The 26,801-nt window shown below is 64.5% G+C and overlaps 2 protein-coding genes across 3 annotated transcripts in view; one reads left to right on the top strand and one right to left on the bottom strand.

Moving 5' to 3' along the window:
- Positions 1-9,190, top strand: part of TRAF7 (TNF receptor associated factor 7) — a 37,172-nt gene extending 27,982 nt beyond the window's left edge. For both annotated transcript variants that reach the window (XM_075515706.1, XM_075515705.1), the window contains exons 10-21: positions 395-612; positions 1,207-1,280; positions 2,337-2,385; positions 2,887-3,014; positions 4,069-4,151; positions 4,570-4,609; positions 5,040-5,156; positions 6,347-6,469; positions 7,287-7,406; positions 7,618-7,749; positions 7,991-8,110; positions 8,359-9,190. In XM_075515706.1, coding sequence (XP_075371821.1) covers positions 395-612; positions 1,207-1,280; positions 2,337-2,385; positions 2,887-3,014; positions 4,069-4,151; positions 4,570-4,609; positions 5,040-5,156; positions 6,347-6,469; positions 7,287-7,406; positions 7,618-7,749; positions 7,991-8,110; positions 8,359-8,373 — 1,219 coding nt within the window. In that variant the 3' untranslated portion in view covers positions 8,374-9,190. The remainder of the gene's footprint in view (positions 1-394; positions 613-1,206; positions 1,281-2,336; positions 2,386-2,886; positions 3,015-4,068; positions 4,152-4,569; positions 4,610-5,039; positions 5,157-6,346; positions 6,470-7,286; positions 7,407-7,617; positions 7,750-7,990; positions 8,111-8,358) is intronic.
- An 838-nt stretch (positions 9,191-10,028) lies between these two features.
- The window catches only part of CASKIN1 (CASK interacting protein 1), a 34,473-nt gene continuing 17,700 nt past the window's right edge, over positions 10,029-26,801 (bottom strand). The window contains exons 3-21 of the mRNA XM_075515218.1: positions 26,096-26,193; positions 25,836-25,981; positions 25,642-25,737; positions 25,238-25,368; positions 25,059-25,167; positions 24,696-24,804; positions 24,506-24,600; positions 24,315-24,432; positions 22,497-22,712; positions 20,295-20,402; positions 20,054-20,172; positions 18,916-19,003; positions 16,695-16,792; positions 16,116-16,226; positions 15,924-16,025; positions 15,265-15,403; positions 13,060-15,186; positions 12,540-12,936; positions 10,029-11,821 (exon numbers count right to left, since the gene is read on the bottom strand). Coding sequence (XP_075371333.1) covers positions 11,725-11,821; positions 12,540-12,936; positions 13,060-15,186; positions 15,265-15,403; positions 15,924-16,025; positions 16,116-16,226; positions 16,695-16,792; positions 18,916-19,003; positions 20,054-20,172; positions 20,295-20,402; positions 22,497-22,712; positions 24,315-24,432; positions 24,506-24,600; positions 24,696-24,804; positions 25,059-25,167; positions 25,238-25,368; positions 25,642-25,737; positions 25,836-25,981; positions 26,096-26,193 — 4,504 coding nt within the window. The 3' untranslated portion in view covers positions 10,029-11,724. The remainder of the gene's footprint in view (positions 11,822-12,539; positions 12,937-13,059; positions 15,187-15,264; positions 15,404-15,923; positions 16,026-16,115; positions 16,227-16,694; positions 16,793-18,915; positions 19,004-20,053; positions 20,173-20,294; positions 20,403-22,496; positions 22,713-24,314; positions 24,433-24,505; positions 24,601-24,695; positions 24,805-25,058; positions 25,168-25,237; positions 25,369-25,641; positions 25,738-25,835; positions 25,982-26,095; positions 26,194-26,801) is intronic.

Here is a 26,801-nt window from a genome sequence, read left to right as displayed (position 1 = left end):
AGGCCCAAGTCAGCACCTGCTGAGGTCAGCTGCAGTTTTTTCCATTGGTTTTGATGGCTCTTAGATTGGGCTCCTGGTGAGCGTACGAACTGACACCACATTCTGTCTCTTGCCCAAGATCTGCTTTTCCTTGCAACTACTTAGACAGACAGACATACATTTCAGTCTGGGGCCAATGCCCTGGCCGGAAGAATGGCAGCTGCTTGGCCTCTGTGTTGCCCCGCAGTTGCCTGCACCCAGCAGGATGGTGAACCACAGTACCACTGCTCCTGGTGGGAGGAGCAGAACAGCTGGGGACCCACACAGGCCTCAGACCTCCCTCTCAGGGACCAGCTGAGCAAGGAGGTCTCCAGTGTGAGCCCGGCTCCAGCCAGCATCTGCCTTCCCCTTGTAGGTGTACATTCATAGGAAATCAAGACACGTATGAGACCCACTTGGAGACGTGCAAGTTCGAGGGTCTGAAGGAGTTCCTGCAGCAGACAGATGATCGCTTTCATGAGATGCAGGTGGCAATGGCCCAGAAGGACCAGGAAATTGCCTTCCTGCGCTCCATGCTGGGGAAGCTCTCAGAGAAAATCGATCAGCTGGAGAAGAACCTGGAGCTCAAGTTTGGTGAGTCTGCGCCGGACAAGCTCTGTGGTCAGAGCTGTAGGGACAGGGCAGGTCTTTGTTAGGGTGGTGCATTACAGGATTCATTCCATGTTTAAAACTGGTGGTGAGCAGGTTTCAGGAGGTTCAGATATTCCTTGCAGAGGAACAAATAGGGGTTCCATCGACTTCCCTGCTCCCAGAACATCATGGGACTTAATCCTGCAGTCACCGATCACATGGCAAGTCCTCGAAGTGTCTGCAGGCAGCTACCACCTTTCTCCTGTGACTTTTTCCTGTGCAGTCCATGGGCACAGGCCCCCATAAAAATCAGTGAGTCGAATAGCCAACAGTGCAGCTACCCTGCAGCAAGCATGGTTCCTGGACACCTTTGCTGTGCCCAGCCCTGTCTCACCTCTGAAATTTGTTGGGTCTTCAGCATCCAAGTACAATTTGCATTTGAGTAGCAGACACCCTCTTGCTTTTCCCTGCTGATAACAGCAGTGGATGCTCCTCCCTCTTTGTTCAGAGGTTAGGTGGCAGCGGGTGTCCTCTGCCTGTTCCCCTGGACGTTGTCACTGACTCTGCAGTGACTATGGGCCTCTCCATCTCTTGTAGACGTGCTGGACGAGAACCAGAGCAAGCTGAGCGAGGACCTGATGGAGTTCCGCAGGGACGCCTCCATGCTGAACGTGAGGAGGGGGCCGGGCCCTGGGGCTGAAAAGGGATTGCGTGCAGTTAGCTGCTGGCTCTGCTACTAGTCAGGCTTCTCCTGCAGTGGGGGGAGTCTTTCAGGTTCCCTCCTGCTTGCTGGCTCTTCTCACCCCAGGTTCGGTTTGCTTTTACTGCAGCTGGGGTCTGGGTGAAGGTTTCCTCTAGGCTGTTAAAGGCAGCTTAGTGAGCACATTCTGGTCACTGGATCTGAGTTGCTGTTTTAACTGTTTCTGCTGTCTTTTCTCACCCTGTTGCTGCTCTCGAAATGTGTTACCAGAGGAAAGGACCCCTGCAGCAAGGAGAGAGCCCTCTACTCCAAAGCCTGGGCACTCCTGTACCTTTTATACTAGCCAGGGACAGTACGCCCTTCTCCCTGCCTGCAGAGAAAGCAGGAGGATAAGCAGATCCCTGCTAACAAGCTGGGAGTGAGACTTGTCTCATGATTTTGGACATTATTCAAGCACTGGTGTTAGACAGACATTCCTAGTTCAGGCAGGCTGCATGCCACTGGATGTACCGATCAGGAGGAGCTCACCCTGGTTTACCTAAGCATGCTAAAGAAGAGGGTCCCCATGGATGCAGTAGGGACCGGGCTGTGGAGGAGACTACAAAGATACCTTCCAATTCTTCTCCAGCAAGGTGGGCTTCAAGAGCCCAGCTGAGCAAGCAGTCCCCATAACAGATTTGATTATTTTTAGCAGTCTGGTGAATGGCAGAGCAAGGACAGTATATTCTGAAAGGTATTTCTGTGCCTGCCTGAATACTGAAGAGTTTAGTGCAGGTCTGAGATGCTGTCAGAGCCCGGTGGTCTCTGGAGGGAGGTGACAGAGGGATGTATGCCTGCAGTCCTAGAGCAGGAGACCTCCGATCAGAGAATGAGTCAGCTGCTGGAGGAGGTCCTTCACAGGGAGTCAAGACCTGTCCAAAGGCAAGAGTGGTTTTAGCAGTGGAGGGGGACAGTCTTAAAGCCATGCCCAGAAGGGCAGACTGGTCCTGATGGCTCTGCAGCTCATGCAGCTTGTTGTGTTTTTCAGGATGAACTCTCCCACATTAATGCTCGGCTCAACATGGGCATCCTTGGATGTGAGTATGCATGTGGTTTTCATCCTCTCGGGCTGGGTTTGGGTTGATGGCCCAGTGAGCCCTTTTAGGCATGGTCACAGTTGTCTCTGGGTGCAGCAGTGATTTTTTCACAGGATCACCGCTGCTGCAGGAAGAAAATACTGGTGGGAGGGTTTGCCAGAAGCACTGGCTGAAGGGGAGCTCACAGTGCTGCAGGGTTATTAGCTGCTGGGGGAGATGTCAAGTGGACTCTGCATCTCTGGCCTCCCTAGGTCTAGCCCGGGAGTTGCATTAGGGAAATGAGTCCTGGGGCTCAAAGGAATAAGTCAACGAGCTGTAAGGGTGGAACATGAGACCCTCCAGCCAGACTGGGAGGGTCTCACGGTTCCTTCTGGCCTGCAACAACGTGAAGTGCAAGGAGGACCTGCCAGGCCAGTGCAGGGAGCTCTGTCTCCTCCAAACTCACCGTGACATGGCGCAGCACCATTCTCCCACCTCTCACCTGCCCTCTTGTTTCTGTAGCCTATGATCCTCAGCAGATCTTCAAGTGCAAGGGGACCTTTGTGGGACACCAGGGCCCTGTCTGGTGTTTATGCGTTTACTCCATAGGAGACTTGCTCTTCAGTGGCTCTTCAGACAAAACCATTAAGGTGAGAGCTTGCCTCTTCTCTGTATCTTCTGCATTTGTAAATGTGCTTCAGGTGGGACAGAAGCTGAGCTGCAGTTTGTGGGGTGGGGGGATGTCACTTCCCAAAGTTTCTCCCAAAGAATCTTGAATGATTCTTTGCGGTTATAGTTGGGCAAAATTCTCTGCGAGGACACGTTATGTGATAGTGAAATTGAGAGACAAATAGTGGTTTTTGCAAAGCCCTGATTAGAATCTCACTCCTCCTGCTCCTGGTTTTGCTTTATATGGTGTTTAGGGCATCCAAGCCTATTTTGGCTTCTGGTTTTATTTTCCCTTGTTATAAAAAATCATCTTTGAAAAAACCATTTTCCCCTGATCAAATGTGTCCTTTTTCCATTTTATGGCATGTTTGTTTTCTTTGTCCTGTTTTCAGTAACTCAAACTGACAGCACTGCTCCAGTGCAACCTGAACAACAGTTCCCAATGTCACTGTGTTGGCTGCTGATGGCTGGGCTGGGGAGCCACGCGGGCTGCCGTGACTAGCCCTGCCAGGAGCAGAGCTTTGGTTTAGTTTCTTTGAGCGATAGCAAGAGCCACATGGAAGAAAATGGACATAGCTGTACTTTATTGAAAGAAAACAGCTTTCTCCCCAGTCCTGGCTGCTCTGGGCACCACATTCCCATGTTCCCTCTTTTGAGAGAGCAGTGTGTGCTCGGTGGGGAAAACCTTTGCAGTGGCAGAGGAGGCTGTGCTGTGCCATGGGAGCCCTAGGACGGGGTGTGAATTGCTAAAGCAGGAGCCTGAGAGCTGCTTCTCTGGGTCAGTGTGAAAGGCAGTGCTGGAGAGGGCTGATGCGTGCTGCTGTCCAGTGTCTCATTAACTTCAGCCTGACCCTTTGCAGTAAATTTCCTTTCCTAGACAAGCTTATCTCTGCCTGGGAGCCGGAAGGCAGGTGCCCAGGTGACAGCCTGTTTCCTTGTTTCGGTGCTTTTGTGGCTTTGCTGACATCCTGCCCGGGTCCCCAGCTGCTCTGTCTGCCGGCGTGTGACCCTTTCCTGACTTGTGTTTCCTGTTAGGTGTGGGATACCTGTACCACATACAAGTGCCAAAAGACCTTGGAGGGTCACGATGGAATTGTACTGGCTCTCTGCATCCAGGGGTGAGTGGAGAGGGACTCCTGCCCCTGCAGGAGAGAGCGGGGAGAGCACTGGGGCTCCCGAGCATGCCCCTAGAGTTCCTGTCCTCAGTCCTGCACGTGCAAGATTGTGCATGAAAGGCACATCTTACCTCTTTGCTCTTTAAAAATTGACAAAGCACATATTTTTGGCCTCCCCTGCTGTCCTGGCTTCCTTCCCTGGTCACCAGCAGGGTGCCTGGCCTCCTGCTCCAAGGGCCAATCCAGCCTGGCCTCCCTATGAGACCTGGGCTCCGCTCCTGGGGTTGGTGTGTTTGGTCCTGGCCCAGTGAGGCTGTGAGACTGCGGCTCCTCGCCCAGCACGGTGCCTGGGAATGAGCTGGGACCCTGCGCTCGTTGCTCTCCCTCGCTGACCTCCTTTTGTTTTCTGGTGACATTACAGGAACAAGCTGTACAGTGGCTCTGCTGACTGCACCATTATCGTGAGTACCCAGGACCCCTGCTCCGCTTCGCAGTTGGGATGTGAGATCTGCAGGCCAGCCCCAGGCTGTTGTAGAGCAGGGACCTGCATCCTTTTTTCTATAAGGCTTTTTAGCTGCCAGTGGTGTAAGACTGATAACCCGTGTGTGCTTTATCCACTGCCTTCAGCCAAGTTACTCGTGGGTCGGATTTGGGTGTTTCCTGCAGGCTGGATTTCCCACTCCCCGCTCCTGCGTGGGGAGCTGGTGCTCTGAGCTGGGTCAGGGTGGTCAGTCCTGATCAAGCCAGGACAGTGGCTCATGCAAGTGCCCTGTCCTGCCCGTGTTTTTGCCTGTGCGCGATTGCCTGCCTTCAGAGGCAGAGGAAGAGCTTCAGCACAAGGGGCCTGCCCCTGCCCCTGCCCCTCACAGGCGCTCTTCTTCTCCTTTGCAGGTCTGGGATATTCAAAACCTGCAGAAAGTGAACACGATCCGAGCACATGACAATCCTGTTTGCACTTTGGTCTCCTCGCACAACATGCTGTTCAGCGGCTCTCTCAAAGCCATCAAGGTGAAGCTCTGGGGTGGCTGCTCTTGGTCTGGTTGGGGACCGATGGTGCAAACTGTCAGGCAGCAGTGTCCAAACAGGAAGAAGCCTTTTGGCCTGTAGGTGACCTTGTTACTACGCTCTCCTCAGCCACACAGAGAAGTGCAGCTACACAGAGCAGCTAGCACTGCAGAGGTTTAGCCCGTGCTCTGTGCTGAAGTCAGAGATGTTCTGGGACCTGGCTGAAAAAACACTTTTGTTTCTTCTAACTCTGTAGACCTGAGACTGCAGGTGGAGTATCTTGGCAGTTCCTGAATGTGTGTGTCCCTGGGCCCCCAACGGACCTGCTCAGACCATTGGGAATTGTTTCTGAGGTCCAGAATTGGCTAGGGATTCAGGCTGCCTGTTTTGAAACCCCCTCCAAAGGATCTTGAATCTGCATTCTTTACCATGCAGAAATCAGGGAACAGCTTTGCAAGTTGCCCTTTAAAGCCTTGGCTAGATTCCCTTGGTTCTGCTTCCAGCTCCTGGTGAGACAGCTTATGGGACCGTCCATCTGTAAGAGGGTGCATGCTCTTTTCTTTATCTGGGGCCTGGTTCAGCTATCTAGAGAGCGCTCGGGGCTGGAGGAGCAATGAGACAGCACTAAGCAGAAGGAGAACTTGGGGCCTTTTGTTTTTGTCGTCCCCTGCCACTTCGTGCCAGATGAGCCGAGCAGGCCGGTAGCGCTGCTTGGGAGCGGCAGGGTGAGCTCCGTCGATCCCTGCGTGCTGGGGGTTTTGGCCAGGGTTTCCCAGGAGCTGTGGGAATGGAGCTTTGTGCGGACAGACTGGGAGTAGAAGTCCAGAGCAGTTCTTTACTGTAGATTTGGTTTAGGTTTTTCAAGCTCATGGTTCTGCAGGGGAAGGGTCTCTGCCAGTGATACTGCAGGCTCCAGGTGAACTCTCCCAGGCCCTCAGGGAACATGCCTATTCAGCATGGTTATTGTGTGTTTTATCTGCAAGTCAGTGGGTTCAGGCGACTCCCACGGGGCAGGAGACCCAGCACGAGGTTCCCCTTAGTGAGCTGGTAGGGCCTGGTGGTGAGCTGGCTGGCTGGCTGGGCAGGGGTGGGCAGCGCCTGGCCCCCGAGCTAGAGACTGACCTGTTCTGCCCCATCACTGCCCAGTCCCGCTGAGACCCTCCTCCGTGTGTGTGTGTTTGTGCTTTCCGCAGGTCTGGGATATTGTAGGTACCGAGCTCAAACTGAAGAAGGAGCTGACAGGTCTCAATCACTGGGTGCGAGCACTGGTGGCCTCTCAAAACTATCTCTACAGCGGATCTTACCAAACAATCAAGGTGGGACCCTGAGACTCACGGCAACTGTAAGCCATCGGCTCTCCCCGGGCCTCTACGTATCTGTATTCTGCAGCATGGGTTGGTGGAGCAGGACAAAAGGTAGCCGCTAGGATGTGAGAGCACTGCTGTAGCGTTGCTGACACACTGGATTTTACTGCGCTGATTGCATCTTTGCAGGCACAAAGGCCGGGCTCTGGCTGGTCCTTGGGAGCGTAGATGCTGGGGGATGCTCGCTAAGATAAAACGCGGCCTCACAGCTACGGCGCCTCACGCTGCCTCCGCAGCTGCCGCAGCGTTATCTGCGCTGACAGCCCTGCTGATAAGAGGAGAAGGTCACTGTCTGGCTGCGGAGTTACCATAAATCTGTGTGTGGTTTCTGAAATGCCCTCATCTGTGTTGGCTCAGGCTTTGATGAATAGTTCACCTCTCGGCATCTGGGTGACACAAGAGAATTTGAAGTTTCCCTCCTCAGTGTTAATAAATCCCCGTTCATTTGTCTGCATCAGTTTTTCGTGCTTTCAAGGACTGGGTTGTGTGTGCACATGTGTGTGCATAGTCACACCCAAAGGGTGTGCAATCTCCACAACTTTTTCATCCTGGATGTTCAAAGCTGGGCAGCTAAATAAGATAGCGTGACTTTGCTCATCAGTACTGAACATTCCCAACCAGACAGATTTGTTCTTAAAGATGTGATCTGGGCACACGTGGAGCCAGGCTGACTCTGTGCGTGGCTGGAGAAGAGCTTCAAGGGAGCTCCCTCCTGGAGAGAGGTCCCTGCATGGGTCTTATCCTGCCTTTGCTCTGGCGTCTCTTTCAGATCTGGGACATCCGCAACTTGGAGTGTGTCCACGTGCTGCAGACGTCAGGAGGCAGCGTCTACTCCATCGCTGTGACAAACCACCACATTGTGTGTGGCACCTACGAGAACCTCATCCATGTAAGGGCTGCAGGGTTTAATGCATTCGTTGGCTTGAGGCTGGGGGAGAGGGGCGAGGGCCTGGCTCTGCTGGTCCCCTTTATGGCGCACCCAGAGCATGCGTGCGCAGCACCCGCCCTAGAGGTGTGCCTGGAGGTGGAAACACCTCTCGGAGGAGAAGTTGGTGGTCTGCAGCCCAGTGCAGTCTCCGAGCCCTGCTCTCGTCCCGCAGGTCTGGGACATAGAGACAAAGGAACAAGTCCGCACGCTGACCGGGCACGTGGGTACGGTCTACGCCCTCGCTGTCATCTCCACACCGGATCAAACCAAAGTCTTCAGTGCATCGTATGACCGGTCTCTCAGGGTACGTGTCCAGGGACGTGCAGCTGCGTCTGTGCATTTGGCGCTGTTGTTAAAGAATGGACAGCCTTGAGGGAAAGGGAGGACGAGGGATCCTCATCCCTGCATGCCACGTGGCCTCGTAATTACTTTGTGTCACCCGGCTCAAACCCTGTGGCACTCAGCATCCCCCGTCCCTCCCGGTGCTCGGGATGTGCCAGAGCCCCATGCCGCTCGCTTGGCTGATGCCTCCTGTGTGCCCGTAGGTGTGGAGCATGGACAACATGATCTGTACTCAGACGCTGCTGCGACACCAGGGTAGCGTCACTGCCCTCGCGGTCTCCAGGGGACGCCTCTTCTCCGGCGCCGTGGACAGCACTGTAAAGGTCGGTTTCCTCGGGCTTCTCCTTGATGGTTTGGCCTCTTCCAGTACCAGAACTAGGGCATTAAATGAGTTAGGAGCCATCTTCAAACAAACAAGGGGGTGGTTCTCAACGCGTGGGAGGTTTAACTCCTGACAGAGGGCGTTGTGGATGCTGGAAGCCCAAAGGGAAGCTCCACAAGAGGATGAAGAGAAGCCCACAGAGCTGCTCAGAACAGTCACTGCCATGGGTTTCTGTTCTCTCCTCCGCAGGTCTGGACGTGCTAGCGAGAACGCCACACTAGTCCTGCACACTGAAAGACCAAAAACTCCTCCCCTCCGATGGCCTGCTGGGTGACTAACACCACTATGAAATAACTGCTGCAGTTCCTCTCCGCACCGACCACTGCCTGCTGCTGCCCATCGGCCGGTTCCCCCACCCGCAAGGACCCCGGCTGGCAGCTCTCAGGACGGGTCTGGCCCGCAGATGCTCCGGATGCTCCCTCAGATCTGCCGTATATGATGGGAAGCGCAGAGGAAGCCGTTCGGTGCCAGTGCCTTCCGCACCGCAGGATGCCCTCCTCTGCCTGCATCCCCCCAGCTGGGAAGCATCCTCTGGGGCCAGGGCTGGGCGAAGCTGGGCCTCCAGGCCAGGGCAGCCCCGCAGGGCACCGGTGCAGATGCAGCGCAGCCCTTGGCCAGGGATGAGACTCGACGGTTCAGCTTGTCACAGGCGGGAGCCGGCCTGGCCAGGGCGGTGGCACTGGGAGGCTGCTCCCTTTGTAAATGGTAGAACTGAGCATTAAGCCTTGCCCTGGGTTGGGACCCCCACCCCTTTCTGTCTCTACTATTTAATTTTACTGCCAAGATGTCAGGCTGATCCATCTGGGAAGAGGTGTTTTCTTGAGTAGCCAGGTACGATTTTTATGCCACAGCTAGTTCTCAAATCAAATAACACAAGCCCATTGTTCACCACCCTGTAATAATGGTCTCCACATTAAAGAGAAAAAGCCTCCGTTGCATTTTTACTCACATTTTCTACTGTTTTTAAGATTGTAATATAGATTTGATTATTTCTTCATTGACAATAAAAGCAGAAAGAGTTGTTCCTGGCCAGCGTGACTTATTGCAGGCTCTCGCTCTCAGTGGGAGCCGGTGGCCAGCACTGGTCCTGCGGCAGCTCCTGCCTCCAGCCTGCGCCCGTCCACCCCGCGGCCGCTGCCAAGAGCCACGCTTGGCTGCCCCGGAGGGGTGGGCACGGCCACGGCACCCCCTGTGAAAAATGGGGTGCAGGGACCGGGCACCTGGGGGGGAAGAGCAGTTCCCAGCCAGCCAGGCTGCCACACACCCCACAGCACCCCCAGCACCCGGCCCGGCCAGGGCAAAGGCACCCAAGGGTGGCCTCGAACCGTGCAGCACGTACGACCGCGCCACGAGGACCCGCGTGCACCGCAGCATCCGGCACCCGCGCGCCCGCTGTGCCGGCATGGCCCGGCGCCCCGCGGCCGCTCGCCAGCCCCGGCTGCACGGCAGGAGCCATCGCACGCGCCGGCTGATACTTGTTTGGACACAAACAGTGGTGGGAGCCTGGCAGGGGTTTTATTTTTTTTATTTTTCTTTAAATATTTGTTGCCAGACTTCGTATAGGAGCAAACTTCTTCACAGCACCACGAGCCATCTACTATTCAGAATAGGAAGAGTAAGACGAGTAGAGGTGAAATCTAAGCACAGAAGAGCAGGGAGAAGCACCAAGATGCATAGCTTGACAGATGGGATACGATACAGAGTCCATAACTTAATCATAAAAAATATATATATGTATATATCCATCATGTAGAACTTTATGGATTTTTTTTTTTTTAGATACATATTTTTTTTCTTTTCAACAGATATTTTCAGGCGGGTGATTTTTTTTTTTTTTGTTATTTTTAAAGTCTTTTTTTGTTTGGTTTTTTTTTTCTTAAAGAAATTTCAAAGTTGTGCCAAACACATCTGGATCAGCGACCACAACGGGCGAGACGGGGGGAGAGAGAGGAAGGGGGGGAGAGGGAGGGAGGGAGAGGAAGGCGGAGGGAGAGACCACTCTGTACGTCTCAAGAAAAGGAAGGAACAGCAACACTTTGTTTTGAAACCACAAGCAAAAAATGCATTCATCAGGACTCAAGCGACTGAACCAGACTCCAACTCCAGTTTATACATGAATATACAGCGGCGCGTCCCGCAGAACGCACGCAAGCACACGCACCCCCGCGTGCACGCACACCCACGCACACCCACACGCGCACACCAAACAAATGCCAAAAAAAAAAAAAGAAAAAAAAAATCAATAAACAAACCCAAAACCTGAAGACACTCCAAAAGAAATGAAACACCTCCAGGAGAAGAATTAACAAAATCCTCCATAAAACAAGGCACATCCTTTGAGTTCTTAATGGTGTAAAAATAAAGACGTGACACTGAATCCCAACGGAAAGACCCAACAGAACTGCTTGCACGGACCTTCCACCCAGAGAAAAGGTAAATATTGTGCTACTCTTAGAATGAGTTTGCCACAAGACACACAGCTTAGTATAATCTAATAGTTTTTCTCAAGCTAAAATCCAGTTTTCTCTTGATTTCTTTTAAACTGCTTTATATATAATTGCTAATATTTTTAAATCTTTTAAATATATATTTGTTAAAGTTTATTCTTTTTATTATTTTGGGGGGGGGGAAATCTGGTTTATATCTTTTTTTTTTTTTTTCCCCTCCAATAAATTAATACTTCTTTATAGCTTATCACTGTCCTCTCCCCCGGCGGGGAGGGGCCGGGCAGGGGCACGTCCCGCTGCCCCCCGCCCGCGCTGCCGAGGGCCCCGAGACGGGGCGTTCGCTCCCCGCTTTGCGACCAAGGCGAACAAAACCCCCCCTTCCCACGCCCGAGGCGAAGCCCCCGCCAAGGGGAGCCCCAGGGCCGGGCCCCCGCGCCCCTCGGGCAGCATCCCTCCACGGGGCAGCCCCAGCCCCGTGCGACATCACGGTGGGACCCCGCGCCCTGCCCGCCCCCAGCGAACGACGACGGAAAAAAGAAAGAAAACTAAAAGAGGAAAATTAAAAAAGGAGAAAAGAACCCAAGTGCATTTGCCCACCTGGACCCGCCACCAGCACGGCCACCAGCAAACGCCGTCGGTGACACGTGGCACGCCGCTGACGGAGCTGCCACCGGGGCCACCACGCCGGGCAGGGCTTGTGCTACATTCGGGCCGCGGCGACCCACGGCACTGGGGCCAGCAGGGCACGGGCACGATGGCGGTGGCCACCGGACAGGTAGGTAGAGAGACCCCCCCGGAGCCCCGGCAGCTGGCGGGGGGACGTTTCGGTCCGGGGCATGTTGCTTTGTTTCTTCTGTTGTGTTTTGTTTTTTGTTTTTTTTTTTTTTTTTTTTGCTTCTGCAAAAGGGAGTCCTGCCGGAGCCGGCGCCGAGTCCATGAGCACAATCCTGAGGTATCTTCTTCTTTGTGCAAACCCCGAGGGACGGGATGTCCGGGAGGGGACGGCTGTACAAAGGGGACGAGGGAGGGCGGTGGGGCTGGTGGGGTCGTGGATCGTTGTGCCCTTGTGCCCACGTAAGCCCTGAGGTTCGCGGGGCCCTGGCGCCCCTCACTCCAGCATGGCGTCCAGCTGGTCCGCCAGGTCGTCGAACATGCTGCCGATGTCGTCCAGGATGCTCACGGTGCTCTTCGACTCCACGGCCGAGCTGGGCGAGCAGCGGGAACGGGTCGGCGCCACGCACGGGACAGCGGCACCGCACGGTCCCCTCTGCCCGGCGCGCGGCCCTTCCGCCCCGCTGTGCCCTGCAGCGCTCGGCACCGCGTCCCCAGCGTCACCTCCCCAGCGCAGACCCCAGCGCTACCGCACAGCTGAGGCCATCCCAGCCCCATCGCGCTCCGGCTCGGCGTCCCCCACTGTCACCTCTCCAACGCAACCCCCGGTGCACCCACACGCCCGGGCTCTCCCTGCCCGCGCCGCTCCGGCACGGTGTCCCCCAGCGTCACCTTCCCAACACAGCTCCAGCCAGGGCCCCGTGACGCTCCGGCGCAGTTTCCCTGCAACGTCACCCCCGGCGCAGCCCTGCTCCCGCTGTGACAGCACAGCCTGACCCCCCGCCCGTGATGCTCGTGGCCTCCCGCCCCCCGTCCCCACGCAGCTGGGTGGCACAGCCCAGCCCAGCACAGCCCAGCCCAGCCCAGCACAGCCCGGCCCAGCACAGCCCAGCCCGGCCCAGCACAGCCCAGCACAGCCCAGCCCAGCACAGCCCAGCCTGGCCCAGCACAGCCCAGCACAGCCCAGCCCAGCCCGGCCCAGCCCAGCACAGCCCGGCCCAGCCCGGCCCAGCCCAGCACAGCCCAGCACAGCCCAGCACAGCACAGCCCAGCACAGCCCGGCCCAGCCCGGCCCAGCCCCGCGCCCCTTACTCTGCCGCCTGACTGTCCTCCTGCTTGATCTTCTCCTCCACGGCCTGCAGCGCGGCGGCCAGGGACGCGCTCGTCTCCTCCAGCTTCTGCTGCACCAGCTCGGGGCCGGCGCTGTCAACGGAGGGGCCGGCGATGGCGGAGCGCGGCGGCTTCACCGGCACCTGCTGGGGCTGCGCGCCGGGCGAGAGGGGCTTGGCGGGGCTGGAGCAGAGCGAGGGCGGCGTGCTGGACGGCTTGGCGGCGGCAGCGCCCAGCTGCCGGGCAGGGGACGGGGCCGGCGTGGAGCTGGCGCTCACCGACTGGATGGCAGCGTGGGGCTTGGGGGGCTTGGGCGCCGTGGGGGGCGGCGCGGGCTTGGGGGACACGGGGGGCGGCGTGCCGTGGCCCCGCTTCACCTCTGCGGAGAGAAGGGAGAGGGGCAGAAGGGCGGCGGGGCCAGCCGGGACCCCCGGCGTACGCCCCGGGGGGCTCCCATCCCGGGGGGGGGGCACGGGACACACGGGGCTGGCGGGGCGCCTACCTGGGCTGCCGGGGCTCGGGATGGGCACCTTTTTGGGGACAGGCGTCGGCGGCCCGGGAGCCTTCTGGGGCGGCTGCGTCAGCACGGGCTTGGGGGACACCGGCGGCTTGAAGGGCTTCTTGGGCTCGGCGGGCGGCGGGGCGTAGTCGGGGCCGTCAGGGCGGGCGGCGGGCGGCGGGGCGGGGGGCGGCTCAGCCCCGCTCAGCTCGGAGGCCGGCCGCCGCTTGACGGTGCCGGTGCCGTTCTGGTAGACGGCGAGCGGGGCGGGTTCGAGCGCCGGCTCCTTGTCCTTGGCCTTGGGCCGGCGCTTGACAGTGTCGGACTCGGTGAGGACGAAGCGGACGCCGTCCTGCTGGCTCTGCCGGGCCCGGATCCGCCGCTTGAGCGTGGCGCTGGCCTCCACCTTGGCCAGGTCCCCGTGGCGGTGGGCCGGGGACAGCCCCTCGCCCGCCTCCCCCCGGGACGGCCCCAGGGGCCGCGGCCGCTGCTTGATGGTGAGGTTGCCCTCCTCGGCGAAGGGGATGACGGCGTCCGGGGAGCCGCCGCGCTCGACCCGCAGCCGCTCGCCGGGGCCGTCGGCCCCCGCCTCCGCCCGCGCACCCTCAGCGCGCTCACGGCGGGCGGCGGCCACCAGCCCGGTGACGGGGCCGCTGATGGTCCGGCGCCGGTTCACCACCTCCCCGTCCAGCCCGATGGCCTCCTTGTGCTTGACGGTGGCCAGGACGGTGGCCACGCGGGCACGCTCGGGGCTGCCCGGGGGGGCCCCCGGCTGCAGGTAGTGGCTCTCGGGCGCCTTGGCCGGCCCCGGCCCCGGCCCGCCAGCCCCGTGCGGCTTCTGCAGCGCCAGCGCCCGGGCCCCGCCGCCGATGGAGGACATCTCCAGCATGGCCGCGATGCTGCGCACGCTGCCAGCGCTGCCCGTGTCCACGCTGCCGCCCAGGTCGCTGGCCCGGCGCTGCTCCCGGCGGCTCGCCCCCTCGGCGACGGGGGGCCCGGCCGCCGCCTCGCCCTCGCCCTCGCCCTCTTTGGGGAAGTCCTCGGCCATGCCGGCGCTGGAGATGGCGGAGCTGGAGCGCTTGGGGGGCGGCGGCGGGGGCCCCTTCTTCTTGGGGCGGACGGCGAAGGACTGGCTGCGGTTGACATTCTTGTCGCTGCCGGCGGGTGCCCGCACCGAGTGGCTGCGCCCCACGCGCCGCTGCACGGTGGCGTAGGGCCCCGCGTCCGGTACCAGCAGCTCGTCCCGCTCCTGCTCGCTGTCGGAGGCGGCGTAGCGGTTCAGGCTGTGCGCCCGCTTCTTCGGCCGCCCCGGCTCCTCCTCGCCCTCGCCCGCCGGCGGCAGGCACAGCACCGGCACCGAGACCGGCAGGACGGGCACCCCCGGCGGCCCCCCCTCGCCCTCGGCGGGCTGCGGCAGGACGTAGGCGAAGCCGCGGTGGGTGGGCGACTGCGGCAGGGAGCGGGGCGACACGGGGCGCTCGCCCGGCGGCAGCAGCTGTGGGGTGGGCTTCACCTTGGCGGTGGCGTGGGGGGCCGGCGGGCCCTGCGGGGAGGGGGGCCGCGGCTTGCCGGGGGTCTGGGGCGGCGTCAGGTGGCCGGCGGAGGGCGGGAAGGGCTGCCGGGGCTTGCCGGGCACGGGCGGCACGCTGGCCCGCTTGACGGGGTGGCCGTGCCGGGGCGGGCGACCCTCCTTGGGCGGCGCGGGGGGGCCCTCGCCGGCCCCCTCCGCCAGGTACTCCTGGCTCTTGGAGATGGCGGCGGCGGGGGGGGCCCGCGGGCCGTCCCCCAGCAGCTCCTGCGAGCTGCTCATCAGCCTGGCGCGGCCCCCCAGCCCCGGGGGCGAGCGGTAGCCGGGGGCCGCGGGGTTCAGCGCCGTCTCGGGGGGCTCCTCGGGGGCTTCGCCTGTCATGGCCACCTGCAGCTCGCTGCTGAGCTCGCTGTCCTGGAAGGTGGTCATCTTGGGCGACTGGCACTCGGGCGGCTCCGGCGGGGGGGACTCGATGGCCAACACCTCCGGGCACGCCGCCGCCGCCGCCTTCCTCTTCAGCGTGCCCGGCTCGTACTTGCCCAGCTCGGCGCGCTGCAGCTCCGCCAGCTTCTTCACCGCCAGCATCAGCTTCTTCTGGTGGCCTGGGGACACCGTGGGGCATCAGCGCCGCTGCCGGGGGCCGGGGCTGCCACGTTCGGCGCTGTGGCATGGGACCTTACCCAGCTTGGTGATGCCGATCTCCTGCAGGTCCTCCCAGGTGATGTCAGTGATGAAGTCGATGTTCTCGTAGCCGTTCTCCACCAGCACCTTGTAGTACTGGGACAGGCCGATCATGGAGAGCCACAGCGCCAGGTTGGCCTGGGGGAGGGGGGGGGGCGTGCGGGGCGCGGCTCAGCGCCGGCTGGCACCAGGGTCTGGCCGCGGCACCCCCGGCACTGCAGCGCCCATGCCACACGGGTGATCCCGTCCTGCTGGGGGACAGCCCCAGGGGGTTCCCCTTGTCCCCAGGGGGTTCCCCTTGTCCCCACGGTGTCCCTGTGCTCCGCAATCGCCTGGGGCCATGCCCAGCCCCGTTTCCACGGGAAGCCCCTTGCCGTGCCCAGCTGATGGGGCAGGAGGGGTGTCAGGGGACACACAGGTGTCACGTCCACGCTGGCACCAGCTCCTGACAGTCCCCGAGCCGTCAGGAGGGGACGTGGGCAGCTGCAGGACTGTGGAAGGTGGGTGCCACCTGGGAGTGGCGAGCTAGCTCCCACCCTCGTCCCCTCTGTGCCACCCCCTCCCTGGAGGGGACAGGCTGCCAGACTCCCAGCATGGCCGGGTCCCCAGTGCCACACTGCCTGTGGCTTTGGCATCCCCGGCCCCACGCAGCCCTTACCGGCTTGTACTCCGGCAGCCACTCGGGGATATTGAGGTTGTTGATCTCGGAGGCGATCTTCTTTCTGTGCCCCGGCTTGGTGACACCGATGGCCGTGAGGTCCTGGGGGAGAGCGGGGGTCAGCACCACCCTGCACCGGCTGTGCCCCCCTCCCCACAGCACCGGCCAGCCCCAGCATCCCCACGGCCTCACCTCCGGCGTCATGCGGCTAATGGTGGTGATGTCGTAGCCAGCGTTGATGAAGTTGGGCGCGTAGAGCTGCAGCTGGAACTTGCAGAGCCACTGGTACACGGCCTCCGAGCTCTGGGGAGAGGGACGGCGCGGCTCGGGGCAGCCCGGGGGACAGGGACCCACCGCTCCCGCCCGTGTCCCCTGGGGCTGTCCCCACACCCGTCCACGCGCCGGCAGGAGGCCCTGGCTGGGAGCCGGCACCGCAGAGGGTCTGCGTGGCCAAAATGGCTTGGGGTACCCTGGGCACACGTCCGTCCCCCGGGTGTGCAGGGTGCTGGTGCCGTGGAGCTGGGGGGGCCGGCAGCCGCAGGGATGACTCATGCCGCTGGCTCATGGCACAGCACCCCACAGGCACTGCCATCGCGGCCAGCACCCAGAGCCCTGCCAGCCTTGGTGGCCGTGACACAGGGGTACCGAGGCGCCCGCAGCTGTAGGTGTAGGGGGGGGTGGCCCCACCGCACGGCTGCAGCTGTGCCCCCCGCTCCGGGCACCACACTCCACCGTGGGCCTCCCCACACCGCCCCAGCGCTCCCCACTCACCTTCCCCTCTGACGGCGGCTCCATCTTCTTCAGCTGGGGCTCGGTGGAGGACTGGGGGGCGTACGGGGAGCTGGCCACGCTCTGCGACCGCGACGAACCTGCCAGAGAGGCAGCGGTCAGCGGGTCCGGGGCCACGCACCCCCGGGCTCCGGCCAAGCGAGGCGGGGAGCCGAGCCCCTGCCCGGGGTGGGATGGCACGGCCACGGCCCCTGGGTCAGCAGGGCCAGGGCAGGCATGGGAGAGCGACGCCCGCCCCAGCACAGCAGCCCGGAGCACCCTGGGGTGCCCTGAACGCGGGGTCTGCTCCTCCGGCACGGGCAGGGGTGGTGCGGGGCACCGTGCCCAGGCGCTGCCGGACGGGTCGCAGCCCCTATTGCCGAATCCTGGTGAGGCCGGCCGCGCTGGCACGGGGCTCACAGCAAGGGCTGCGTCTGCATGGGGCTCTGCAGGGCACCCAGTCCCCTGCGCCGTGGCACGCACGGCTCCTGGGTGCCACGGTGGCTCGCCTGTGCGTTGACCTTGCCCACCCACCCGGGGCCAGGCGAGCCCCCAGCCCGGCCAGGGGCCGGGGTGCCGCAACGCCCTCCACCCAGCGCGGCCCCAGGCGGAGGGACCCAGCCAGACCCCTCCTCCAGAGCTGGCTTCCCTGGCCGCCCACCTCCCCCAGGCAGCGGCCAGAGGGGGCCTGCTGCCCAAAGCCCTCTGTCCCCGCTCCTCCAGCCACGCCACCAGCCCGGGACGGGGTTTGTCCACCCGCTGTGCCCCGCAGAGAGGGGCTCAGCTGGGGAGGGCAGGCTGGCACGAGCCGCCTCGTCCCCCGGCATCCCTGCACAGGCACCCGGGCAGCCCTGCGGCACCCACCCGCCCGCTGGCGCCTTCGCCAGCCCTGGGGGGGACGAGGGCTGCCCAGAAATTTCGGATCAGGACCAGCAAGAGCGGCTCCTTCCCCCCCCCGCTGGCAACTGCATCCTCCATGGGTGTGTGTGCAGCTGATGTGTGTGTATCCCCCCCCGTGTGTCTGTGTGTGTGTGTGTATACCCCCCCCCCGTGTGTCTGTGTGTGTGTGTATCCCCCCCCCGTGTGTCTGTGTGTGTGTGTATCCCCCCCCGCCATGTGTGTGTGTGTGTATATCCCCCCCCGTGTGTCTGTGTGTGTGTGTATCCCCCCCGTGTGTCTGTGTGTGTGTGTATCCCCCCCCGTGTGTGTGTGTGTGTGTGTGTGTATCCCCCCCGTGTGTGTGTGTGTGTGTGTGTATCCCCCCCCGTGTGTCTGTGTGTGTGTATCCCCCCCCCGTGTGTCTGTGTGTGTGTGCATCCCCCCCCCCGTGTGTCTGTGTGTGTGTATCCCCCCCATGTGTGTCTGTGTGTGTGTGTATCCCCCCCCGTGTGTCTGTGTGTGTGTATCCCCCCCCCCGTGTGTCTGTGTGTGTGTGTATCCCCCCCCCGTGTGTCTGTGTGTGTGTGTATCCCCCCCCGTGTGTCTGTGTGTGTGTATCCCCCCCCCGTGCGTGTGTGCGTGTGTGTGTGCATCCTCCTTGCGTGCGCATCCTTCTGGCATCTGCATCCCACTTGCGTGGGCATCCTCCTCACATGTGCATCCCTCTGCCACGTGCATCTCCCTCACGTCTGCATCCCACTTGCATGTGCATCTCTCCAGCCTGTGCTCCCCCCCCCAGCACCGTGTGCATCCCCCCCCCCCGTGTGCGCATCCCCCCCTCCCCAGGTTTCCATCCCCCCCCCGCATGTGCGTGTCCGCAGCCCGGGCCTCCCCCGCCGCCTTCATCCCCCACGTGTGCCCCCTCCCCGCGTGTGCAGCTCCCGTCTGTCCCCCCCCGGCTCGTGCCTCCCCCCCCCCCCGCTGCCAGGGCAGCCCCTGCCCGCAGCCCCCCCCCGGCCGGCGCCGGCGGTGACGGGGGGGACCCCGGCTCAGGCTCCGGCGGGGCCGGCGGGGGGCCGGGGAAGGGAAGGGGCCGGGGAGGAGCGCTGCCGCCCCCCGCCGCCCACGCCGCCCCCCGCCCCCCGCGGGGCCCCCACTAACCGAGGCAGGAGAAGGCCTGGCAGCAGCCGAAAGGCGAGAGAGTCATTTTTTACCCACACGTTTTTCTTCTGGCGATGGGTGCCGTGGCAATAAAAAAAAAGACAAATCCCTGGATCCACGGCACGCCCGCGGCAGGGCCAGGGCTCCTCCTGCTCCCGGCAGCCGGCCGGCCGGCGGCACGCACCTGCGGGGATGTCCTGCGCCTTGGCCGGCCCATCGCCCACGGCAGTCTCTTGCGCAGAAGCCTTCTGGGAAAGGACCGTTGCCAGCAGCTGAAAAACACCCCGGGAAGGGGGGAGAGCAGGCAGGAGTGAGGCGGGCGGGCAGCGGGGGCCGGTGGGCGCGTGCCGCGGGTGCCGCGGGTGCCGCGGGTGCCGCGGCAGCCGCCCCGCCGCCAGCCCGGGTGAGGGCGGGCAGGGAGGGATGCAGCAGATTCGGGCTGCGGCAGGGAGAGCGGGAGCAGCACAGATGGTGCTTCGCGGGCGGCGGGAGCCCGCAGAGCCGCAGCACCCCGAATCCAGCCTGACGCACGCCCGGCCCAGGCTGCCGGCGCGGGCTGCGGGGGCCCTCCCTGCCCGCAAGGCAGGGCCCCCGCGGCCGCCAGCACGGTGCTCGGCTCGGGGGCACACGGACCCCCGGTGCCCGGCCCGCTCTGGCGTAACGCGGGCGGGATGCCAGGGGAGGTGGGCTCACGGGTGCCTCGGCGCGGGGACGGGACGCCCCAGGCTGCCGCGGGCGGCGCGCAAAGCGCAACGCGCAGGCAGCGATGCGCAGGGTGTAACGTGCGGGCAGCAGGGGGTAGCGGGCGATGTGCAGCGGGCAAGGTGCCGGCAGCAGCGCGCAGCGTGCCACGCGCGGGCGGGAGGGTGCAGCGGGCTGCATGCTGGCAGCAGCAGGCGGACGGCTCCACGCAGCGCAGAGCTGCAGCGAGCGGCGTGCGGCGCAGCGCGCGGCGCGGAGGCACCCCGCCAGCGGCAGCAGAGACGCGGCACGCGGCCTCGGCCGGACCCCGCGCACGTGGGCAGCCCCTGCCCAGCCCCGCAGCCCGGCGGGACGTCGTGCCGGGGGCTGAGCCCGGGCCCAGCCAGCAGCCGGGGGCCAGCTGGGAGGGGACATGCTGGTGGCCGCCGTCGGCGACAGCCGTGGCTGGTGGCACGCTGGGTGCAGGTAGGACCTCCCAGCCCCCAGCTGAGCATCGCTCCCAGCGGGGACCAAGGGCAGCTGCCGAGGCAGCAAACGCCTGCCCCAGGGCAAGCGCCGGTGCCGGGACCGGAGCCGAGTGCCGCCGCAGGCTGGCACGGCTGCCTCGGGGCTCGCCTTACCTTGACACCTTCAGAGCCAGCGTGCAGGGCATGTGCCCCGCTGCCCGTGCTCTGCCCGCTCCCCGAGCTGCGGGCAGAGGCCACGCTGCCCGTGCTGCCCAGGCTGCTGCGGTCGCCACCTGCGCAGAGAGAGGAGATGCCGTCAGGGCACCGAGCCCCACGGCCGGGCCGGGCCGGGCCGGGGGATGCCGCGGTGCGGCCCGGGGACAGGGAGGGTCCCAGAAGCACGTGCCCACCATACCTGCAAAGGGTTTCCGCAGCACCCAGATCTCCTCCGCGGGAGCCGGTGCGGCCGATCCGCCCTGCGACGGCGAGAGGTGGGACGGGCTCATGTCGGCCCCGCGGGACCCTTGGTGGCAGAGCAGAGAGAGCAACCGTCAGGCATGCGTGGCTCCGCGCGCTTGGGCTCGCATCGGTGCGGCACAGGGCGAGGCGACCCGCGGCCCCGGGGCCTGTCGCTGCCACACGCAGGGAAAACCCCGCAGCAAAGGTGTGGGGTCCCCGGCCGTGGCTGTGCCCGGGGATGCCAGCGCTGTCCCAGGGGCCTGTCTCCCCCCGGGCAGCTGGCACGGGGTGACAGCGAGCAGCCCTGGGACCCAGTCCTGCAGGGCATCCCCTCCCTGCCACCATCCGGGAGGATGTCCCGGTGCGCCAGCTCAGCCCGGGCAGGGGACGGGGACTACGTCGTCCCCGTGCGGAGCAGAATGGGGACATGACCCGGTGCGGGGGAGCAAAGGGAGCTGGGCAAACTGGAGCAAGTAGGGACCAGGGTCCCCACCCCGCTGTCCCCCGGCCAAGACAGCGCTGGCCGTGCCCCTGCGGCTGCCTGCACCCGTCTGGGGGAGGACGCAGGGGTCACGTGGGGCCAGGCACCGGGTGCTGAACCCCCCACGCTCCCCGGGGTGCCCCACGGCAGCCGGCAACACGTGGGTGACACAGCAGGGGTTGAGAGGACCTGGCCCCCCTGCCAGGGCACGGCTCGAGGGTCACCCTTGAAGCACCGCTCCTTCACCGGCTCACCGTGCTGCCCGCCTCCGCCAGGTCCCGCTCGCACCAGGGCCTGCCAGGGCCGCCCAGCGCTGAGCCCGGGGTTTAAAACAGCATCAGATGAGACGGACCACAGCCCTGCGAGGCCCGGCGCTGCCGCAGCCCCACCACCAGCTGCCGAGGAGCCCGGCTCAGCCTGGCCCCGCCGCCAGCCACCGGGTACGGGGCATCGCCACCCTGCTGCTGCCCAGGCTGGTTTCGGTCATTGAGCCGCTCACCCCATTAGCGGCCAGGCCATAGCAGGGGTGGATGATACCAGGTGATAAAGTCACCGAAGGAGCACGAGGGGGAACAAACGGCCGCGCCGCAATCGGGCTGGGACGTCCCTGAGCTGCGCGTGCCGCGGTCACTCCGAGAGGAGCCCGCGCTGCCTGGGCGGTGTAGGGCTCTGTGCGACCCAGCGGGGAGAGAAAGCCCCAGGGAAGAGTTTTGCTCCCTCGTCCCCATCACCAGCGTGGCCAGCCTGGTGCTCTCCCAACACAACCCGCTGCGCCGCTGCCGCCGGGGCACGTGCGGAGACCCCCGGCCCCCAGACATCCCCTTGTGGGCATGGCATGGGCTGCACCCCTGCACCCCCCCCTCCCCCCCCCCCCAAATATCTGCTCTCCGGGCGCTCCCGACACGAAGACCTGCAGCATCCGTCACCTGCCCGTGCCGCGGGGACGGTCCCCAGGGTTTAGCTGGGCACCGCCCGCGCCGAGCCAGCCCCGAGAGCGTCCCCAGGAAAGCACGCCCGGCGCCGCAGCCCCTTCCCGCTCTGAGCGCGCAGCCCCAGCCCGGTCAGAGCGGCTCGCTGGGTGTCGAACACCCTGCGGGGGAGGCTGCCGCGGGCAGAGGGGCCCTGCGCCCGTGGCCCCCAGCCGGGCACCGCGCTGCCCAGCCCCGTCCCCCGGCACAGAGCCTGGAGAGTGTTTTTGGGGGTCCCCGCGCACCCGGACAGGGCGGGCAGGAGAGCAGGGGCCACGGGCAGAGCGCGGACAGCTGGCAGCGCGGTGCTGCCTCCAGCCCTGCCCGGCAGCCGGGGACACCGGGGCGGTGAGGGTGGGATGTGCCGGCAGCGGAGCCGTGGGCCACGCAGAGCTACAGCAGCGCTGGAGAGGGCGTGCAGGGGAGGGGGCCGACGGCACGCGCGTGTGCACGCACCTGCCCGCGCCGCCCGCGCACGCCTGCCCGCATGCACGCACGCGCGCATGCACACGCCTGCATGCACACACATGCACGCCTCCGCACACGCGCGCATCCACGTGCACGCGCTTGCGCGCTCCTGCACGCACCCGCGTGCAAACGCACCGTGGCAAGGGGGGGGAGAGAGGCCGAGCAGAAAGAAAAGACTCGATACACGCTTCAAAGGAAAAGAAAGAAATCCATCGAGAGCACGAAGCGAGCGGTGAACTACCTGGTCCGTAACGCGGCTCGTCGGCACTGCTAGGGGAGAGCCTGTGATAGCCAAAGGAACTGAAAAGAGTCTGATGGGAATGTGGTGGTGGAGGTGGAGGTGGAGGCAGGGAATGGAACGGATGGGACGAGGAGTCACCGTTTAGCACAGCAGCCCCGTAAGCCGGGAGCGGGATCTTTTGGTACTGTTGGGGGATTGTTACAGTCTCCCATGAACCTGATAATAAAACATAACAAGAGACAAAATGAAAAGAATCAAAATAATAGAGACACGCTCAGCGCCACCAAAAAAAAATTAAAAAAAAAAAAAAAAAAAGGAAAGGAAAAAAAGCAGCAAACAAAAAAAGCAACCAAAGGAACGTGGAGAAGCCAGAACTGAGACCCAACCGATGCGGAGCCGAGCCAAGGAGCAGCAGCAGGAGCTCAGCACGCGGCCCGGCCCGGCAGCAGGGTACGGCCCGCGGGCACATCCCGCAGACCTGCCACGGCTCCCCGGCAGGACACCGATGCCGGGGCAGCCCCGTGCTTGAGGCAGCAACATCACCGTGGGGCTCCCGGCGCTGTGGGGCTCCCGCAGCCGGGCTGCCGGGGGTCCTGCTCCCCGCGAAAGCATCCCGGGAGGAGGCGGGCTGCGCGGCTGGGCTGGGGGCCGCTGCGCCAGCACCCCCGTGCCCGGATGGCCAAGCCCCGGTGCAGCCGCTGCCCGCACCCCGTGCTGCCGCCCTGCTGCGCGGGGCCCAGGGCTGCAGCCGATGGGATGGCTAGGAAACCCCGCACCCTGGCAAACACCACCGCGGAGCTGGCGGCATCCCAGGAGCCACGGACCTCATGCCGGTGGTACCAGCACACAACCCACACCCGGAGAGCGGCTCGGCCCCTGCCTTTCCGGCACGTGGCACCTCCGCAGCCTCCGCGGCCGGCGCGGCAGTGCCCGGCAGCCGGCAGGCACTCATGCCGCCGCTCCCTTGGGGTCTCCTTCAAGCGCTGCCATTCCCTGCCCGCGCCCCGGAGATGTGGCCGCCCCCGAGATCGCACAGAGCTGGGCAGCGCGCAGCCGCCGGCGGGAACAAGCCGACGGATGTGGGGCCTCTGCCCGCAGAGGCACCGGCCCCATCACGCCGCTCCCGGCAGCGAGCACGGTTACAGGCCATCGCAGGGGACCACGTGCCCCATCGGGAGCCTGAGGGAACGGGGACGGGGACGGGGATGGGGACAGGCAGCTGCAGGGGCAGGGAGCAGGGTCTGATCCCTGAGGCAGCCCCTGGCCAGGGCGAGGGTCCCCGTGGGGCAGCGCCGGGTCCCTGACACCAATGCCCAGCTCTACGTGGGGCTGCTGCGGCCATCCCCGCTCAGACCCCGAGCACCGGGTCCCCTGGCCCCGCCGCTGCGCCATACCGGTACCCCAAACTGCCGTGACGCCCCCAGCTCCCCCCATGCACCGACCTCCCGGCACCACAGACGCCTCCCCCAGCCCAACGCCAGCCTGGCCCCGGGGCTGCCAGCACCGACCCCCACGTGCACCAGGAGGGCACCGGCCCCACGGGCACAACGGGGGCAGCGACCCCACGTGCACGACGCGGACGCCGATCCTACGTGCACAGCGGGGACGCCGACCCCAGGCGCTCAAAGGCACCGTCCCCGTGCACACGGCGGGGACGCTGGCCCCACGTGCATGACGGGGGCATCGCCCCGGCTTGGCTTCACCGGCCGCACCCCCCGACACCCCAGGCACCGCCTGACCGAAACGGGGCTCCCTGGGGCTGCGGGTTTGGGAGCAGCCCGGCGGGGGGAGGCGGAGGGGGGGGGGGAGATTATTTGCCTGTTCGTTTGCTTATGGCCTCGACGAGGCTGGAGGGGAAGTAGCCCACGCGGTCGTTGCCGGTCCGGTTGTCATGAATGCAGCCCTTCCAGCGCCCGTCCGCATGCTGCTCCAGCACCTGCGGGCAGGGGCCGGGTCAGGGGCCGGTGCCACCAGCGGGGTCCCCCCGGTCCCCTCCCGGCCGCACTCACGGTGATGATGTCCCCGGCTTTCACGTTGAGGCTGGTCAGGTCGTAGTTGTTGCAATAGTCCTTGACAGCCCGGACCTGCAGAGCGGCGGAGGCGTCTGCGGGGACAGAGCGGGAGCGTCGGGGCTGTCACCCCCAGCCCGGCATCCCCCCAGCGCCGGCGCAGCCGCCCCGTGCCCCCCCGAACCCCTACCCCGCAGCATCTGCTTGATCTCCTTGCTGGCCTGGCTGGTGGTGAACTGGTTGACGATGTCCAGAGCTGTCTGGTTGTAGGTGTTCCTGACGTGGGCGTTGATCCCGCTCTGCAACGGCACGGAGAGGGCTTGGGAGGAGGCTGCCCCCCGCCCCGCCGCCCCCCAGGACCCCCCAGGCCACCCCGAGACCAGCAGCCGGAGGGCACAGCTCACTGCCTTGGTGCGTCCCCCCCGGGGACCTTCACCCCCGTGCCCCGGGAGAGGTGAAAACGCTGCTCCGCAGCCCCCGGCCATGGGGTCTCTCCCTTCCCGCGGCCCCTCCCTGGGCTGGGGGCATCCGGGGGTGTCGTGGGGGCCCTTACATCCAGCAGCAGCCGCACCACGTCCGTCTTGCCGCACAGGGCCGCCTCGTGCAGCGCCGTGCCCGCCTTGGTTTGCCGGTTGATGTCGATGCCAGCCTGCAGCAGGAGCCTGCGGGCAGACAGCGGGGTCAGCGAGGAGGGGGGGGGACCGGCGCTGCCCTCCCTGCCCACGCACCCACCGGATGATGTCGATGTGGCCGTTCTTGGCGGCGAGGTGCAGGGGGCTGGTGCCGTTGGGGTCGGTGGTGTCCCCCGGCTTGGGCTCCAGCAGCGCCGCGCACATGTTGCTGTTCAGGAGCAGTTGGACCACCTGGCTCAGCAAACACAGACGGAGCAGGGCTGCAAGGGCGGCTCAGCCGCCTGCCGGGGCTGCGGCCCCCCCGGCCCCCGCCTCCCCTCCCTGCTCTGCCTCTCCTCCAGCAGCCGGAGATCCCCGCAGCGGTGGCACCATGGGCCCCCACTGCCATCCCTCCCCGGGGCTGCCCTGTACCCCCCGGGCTGCTCCAGCACCCCCAGGGACCCCGCCGTGCCCCTGTCCCCTCCCAATCTTCCTCTCGGGGGTCCCGGCCCTGCGAGGACTTACCCCGACCCGGCCAAACTCGCACGCCAGGTCCAGGGGCGTCTTCCCCGAATTGTCCATGATGCAGGGGTTGGACTGGTGCTGCAGGAGCATCTCCGACTGCGAACAAGCGAGACCCCAGCTCGGCGAGGGCGGGGGCAGGGAGGGCGGCACGGCCCCCCCGGCACCGCCGCACCCCACCGCCGGCCCCACCGTACCACGTCGTAGTGCCCGTGCTGTGCTGCCAGGTGTAGGGGAATCTGGCCCTCGTCCGAGGGGATGTTGACGGAGGAACCCGCTTTCAGCACCATCTTCATGGGCTCCTTCTTGCCTTGCCAAGCCGCGTAGTGCAGGGGCCGCATGCCTGCGGGCGGGCGGGACAGGCACACCGTGAGTCCCTCGGGCATGCCAGCGCGCCCGGCCGGAGCCTGCGGAGGGGCACGGGACAGGGGCCCGCGGCCAGGACCCAGGGACTCGCCTTTGTTGTCCTTGATGTCCACCGCAGCCTGCGCCTCCAGCAGCAGCGAGATGAGCTCCGTGTTGCCGTTGAGCGCCGCATGGTGCAGAGCCGAGAACCTGGGGACCGGCTGCGGCGTCAGGGGTCCCGCGTCCCTGTCCCCTCCACAGCCCCGCCAGCCCCTGCCCGGCAGCACGGCCTCCAGCCCGCACCCACCACAGCACCCCAGAGCGCCCGCTCTGCCTCCCGCAGCCCCCCACGTGCACGTGTCCCCGAGCTCTCCGGGCAACCCCACCTCTACATCCCTCCGCGGGCACCAGGAGAAAGAGCTGCCGCAGGGACCAGCCGTGGCCGAGGCACGAGTCGAGCCAGGAGCCAGCCACGTCCCAGCGTGCAGCAAGGGCCAGAAGGTTGGACGTGCCGGGCAGACGGGGGTTTGCTCTCCAGCCCATCGCTTTATTTAGCCTCCCCTGCCGCGCTGCAGCCAGAGGACGGGCCCGACCCCCCCCCAACCCGCACAGTGGGACGCAGGGCTGGGGATGCCGCCGAGCTGGGATCCAGATGGCAGCCGTGCCGCCGCGTGGTGCCGGGCCTTGCCACGGGGCGGGGAAAGCCCCCGGCCCCGCCGTGCCACACCCCGCTCTGCTTTCCCCGGGACCGGCCAAACCAGGAGGCTCGTTGCCGGGAAGCAGGCCAGGAGCTGACCTACTTGCCGCTCCCGGCAGCG

This window comes from Mycteria americana, chromosome 12 (genome assembly GCF_035582795.1).
Source record: "Mycteria americana isolate JAX WOST 10 ecotype Jacksonville Zoo and Gardens chromosome 12, USCA_MyAme_1.0, whole genome shotgun sequence".
Classification (NCBI taxonomy): domain Eukaryota; kingdom Metazoa; phylum Chordata; class Aves; order Ciconiiformes; family Ciconiidae; genus Mycteria; species Mycteria americana.
The sequence above is the reverse complement of the archived record's forward strand: the minus strand, read 5'-3'. Positions and strand labels throughout refer to the sequence as shown.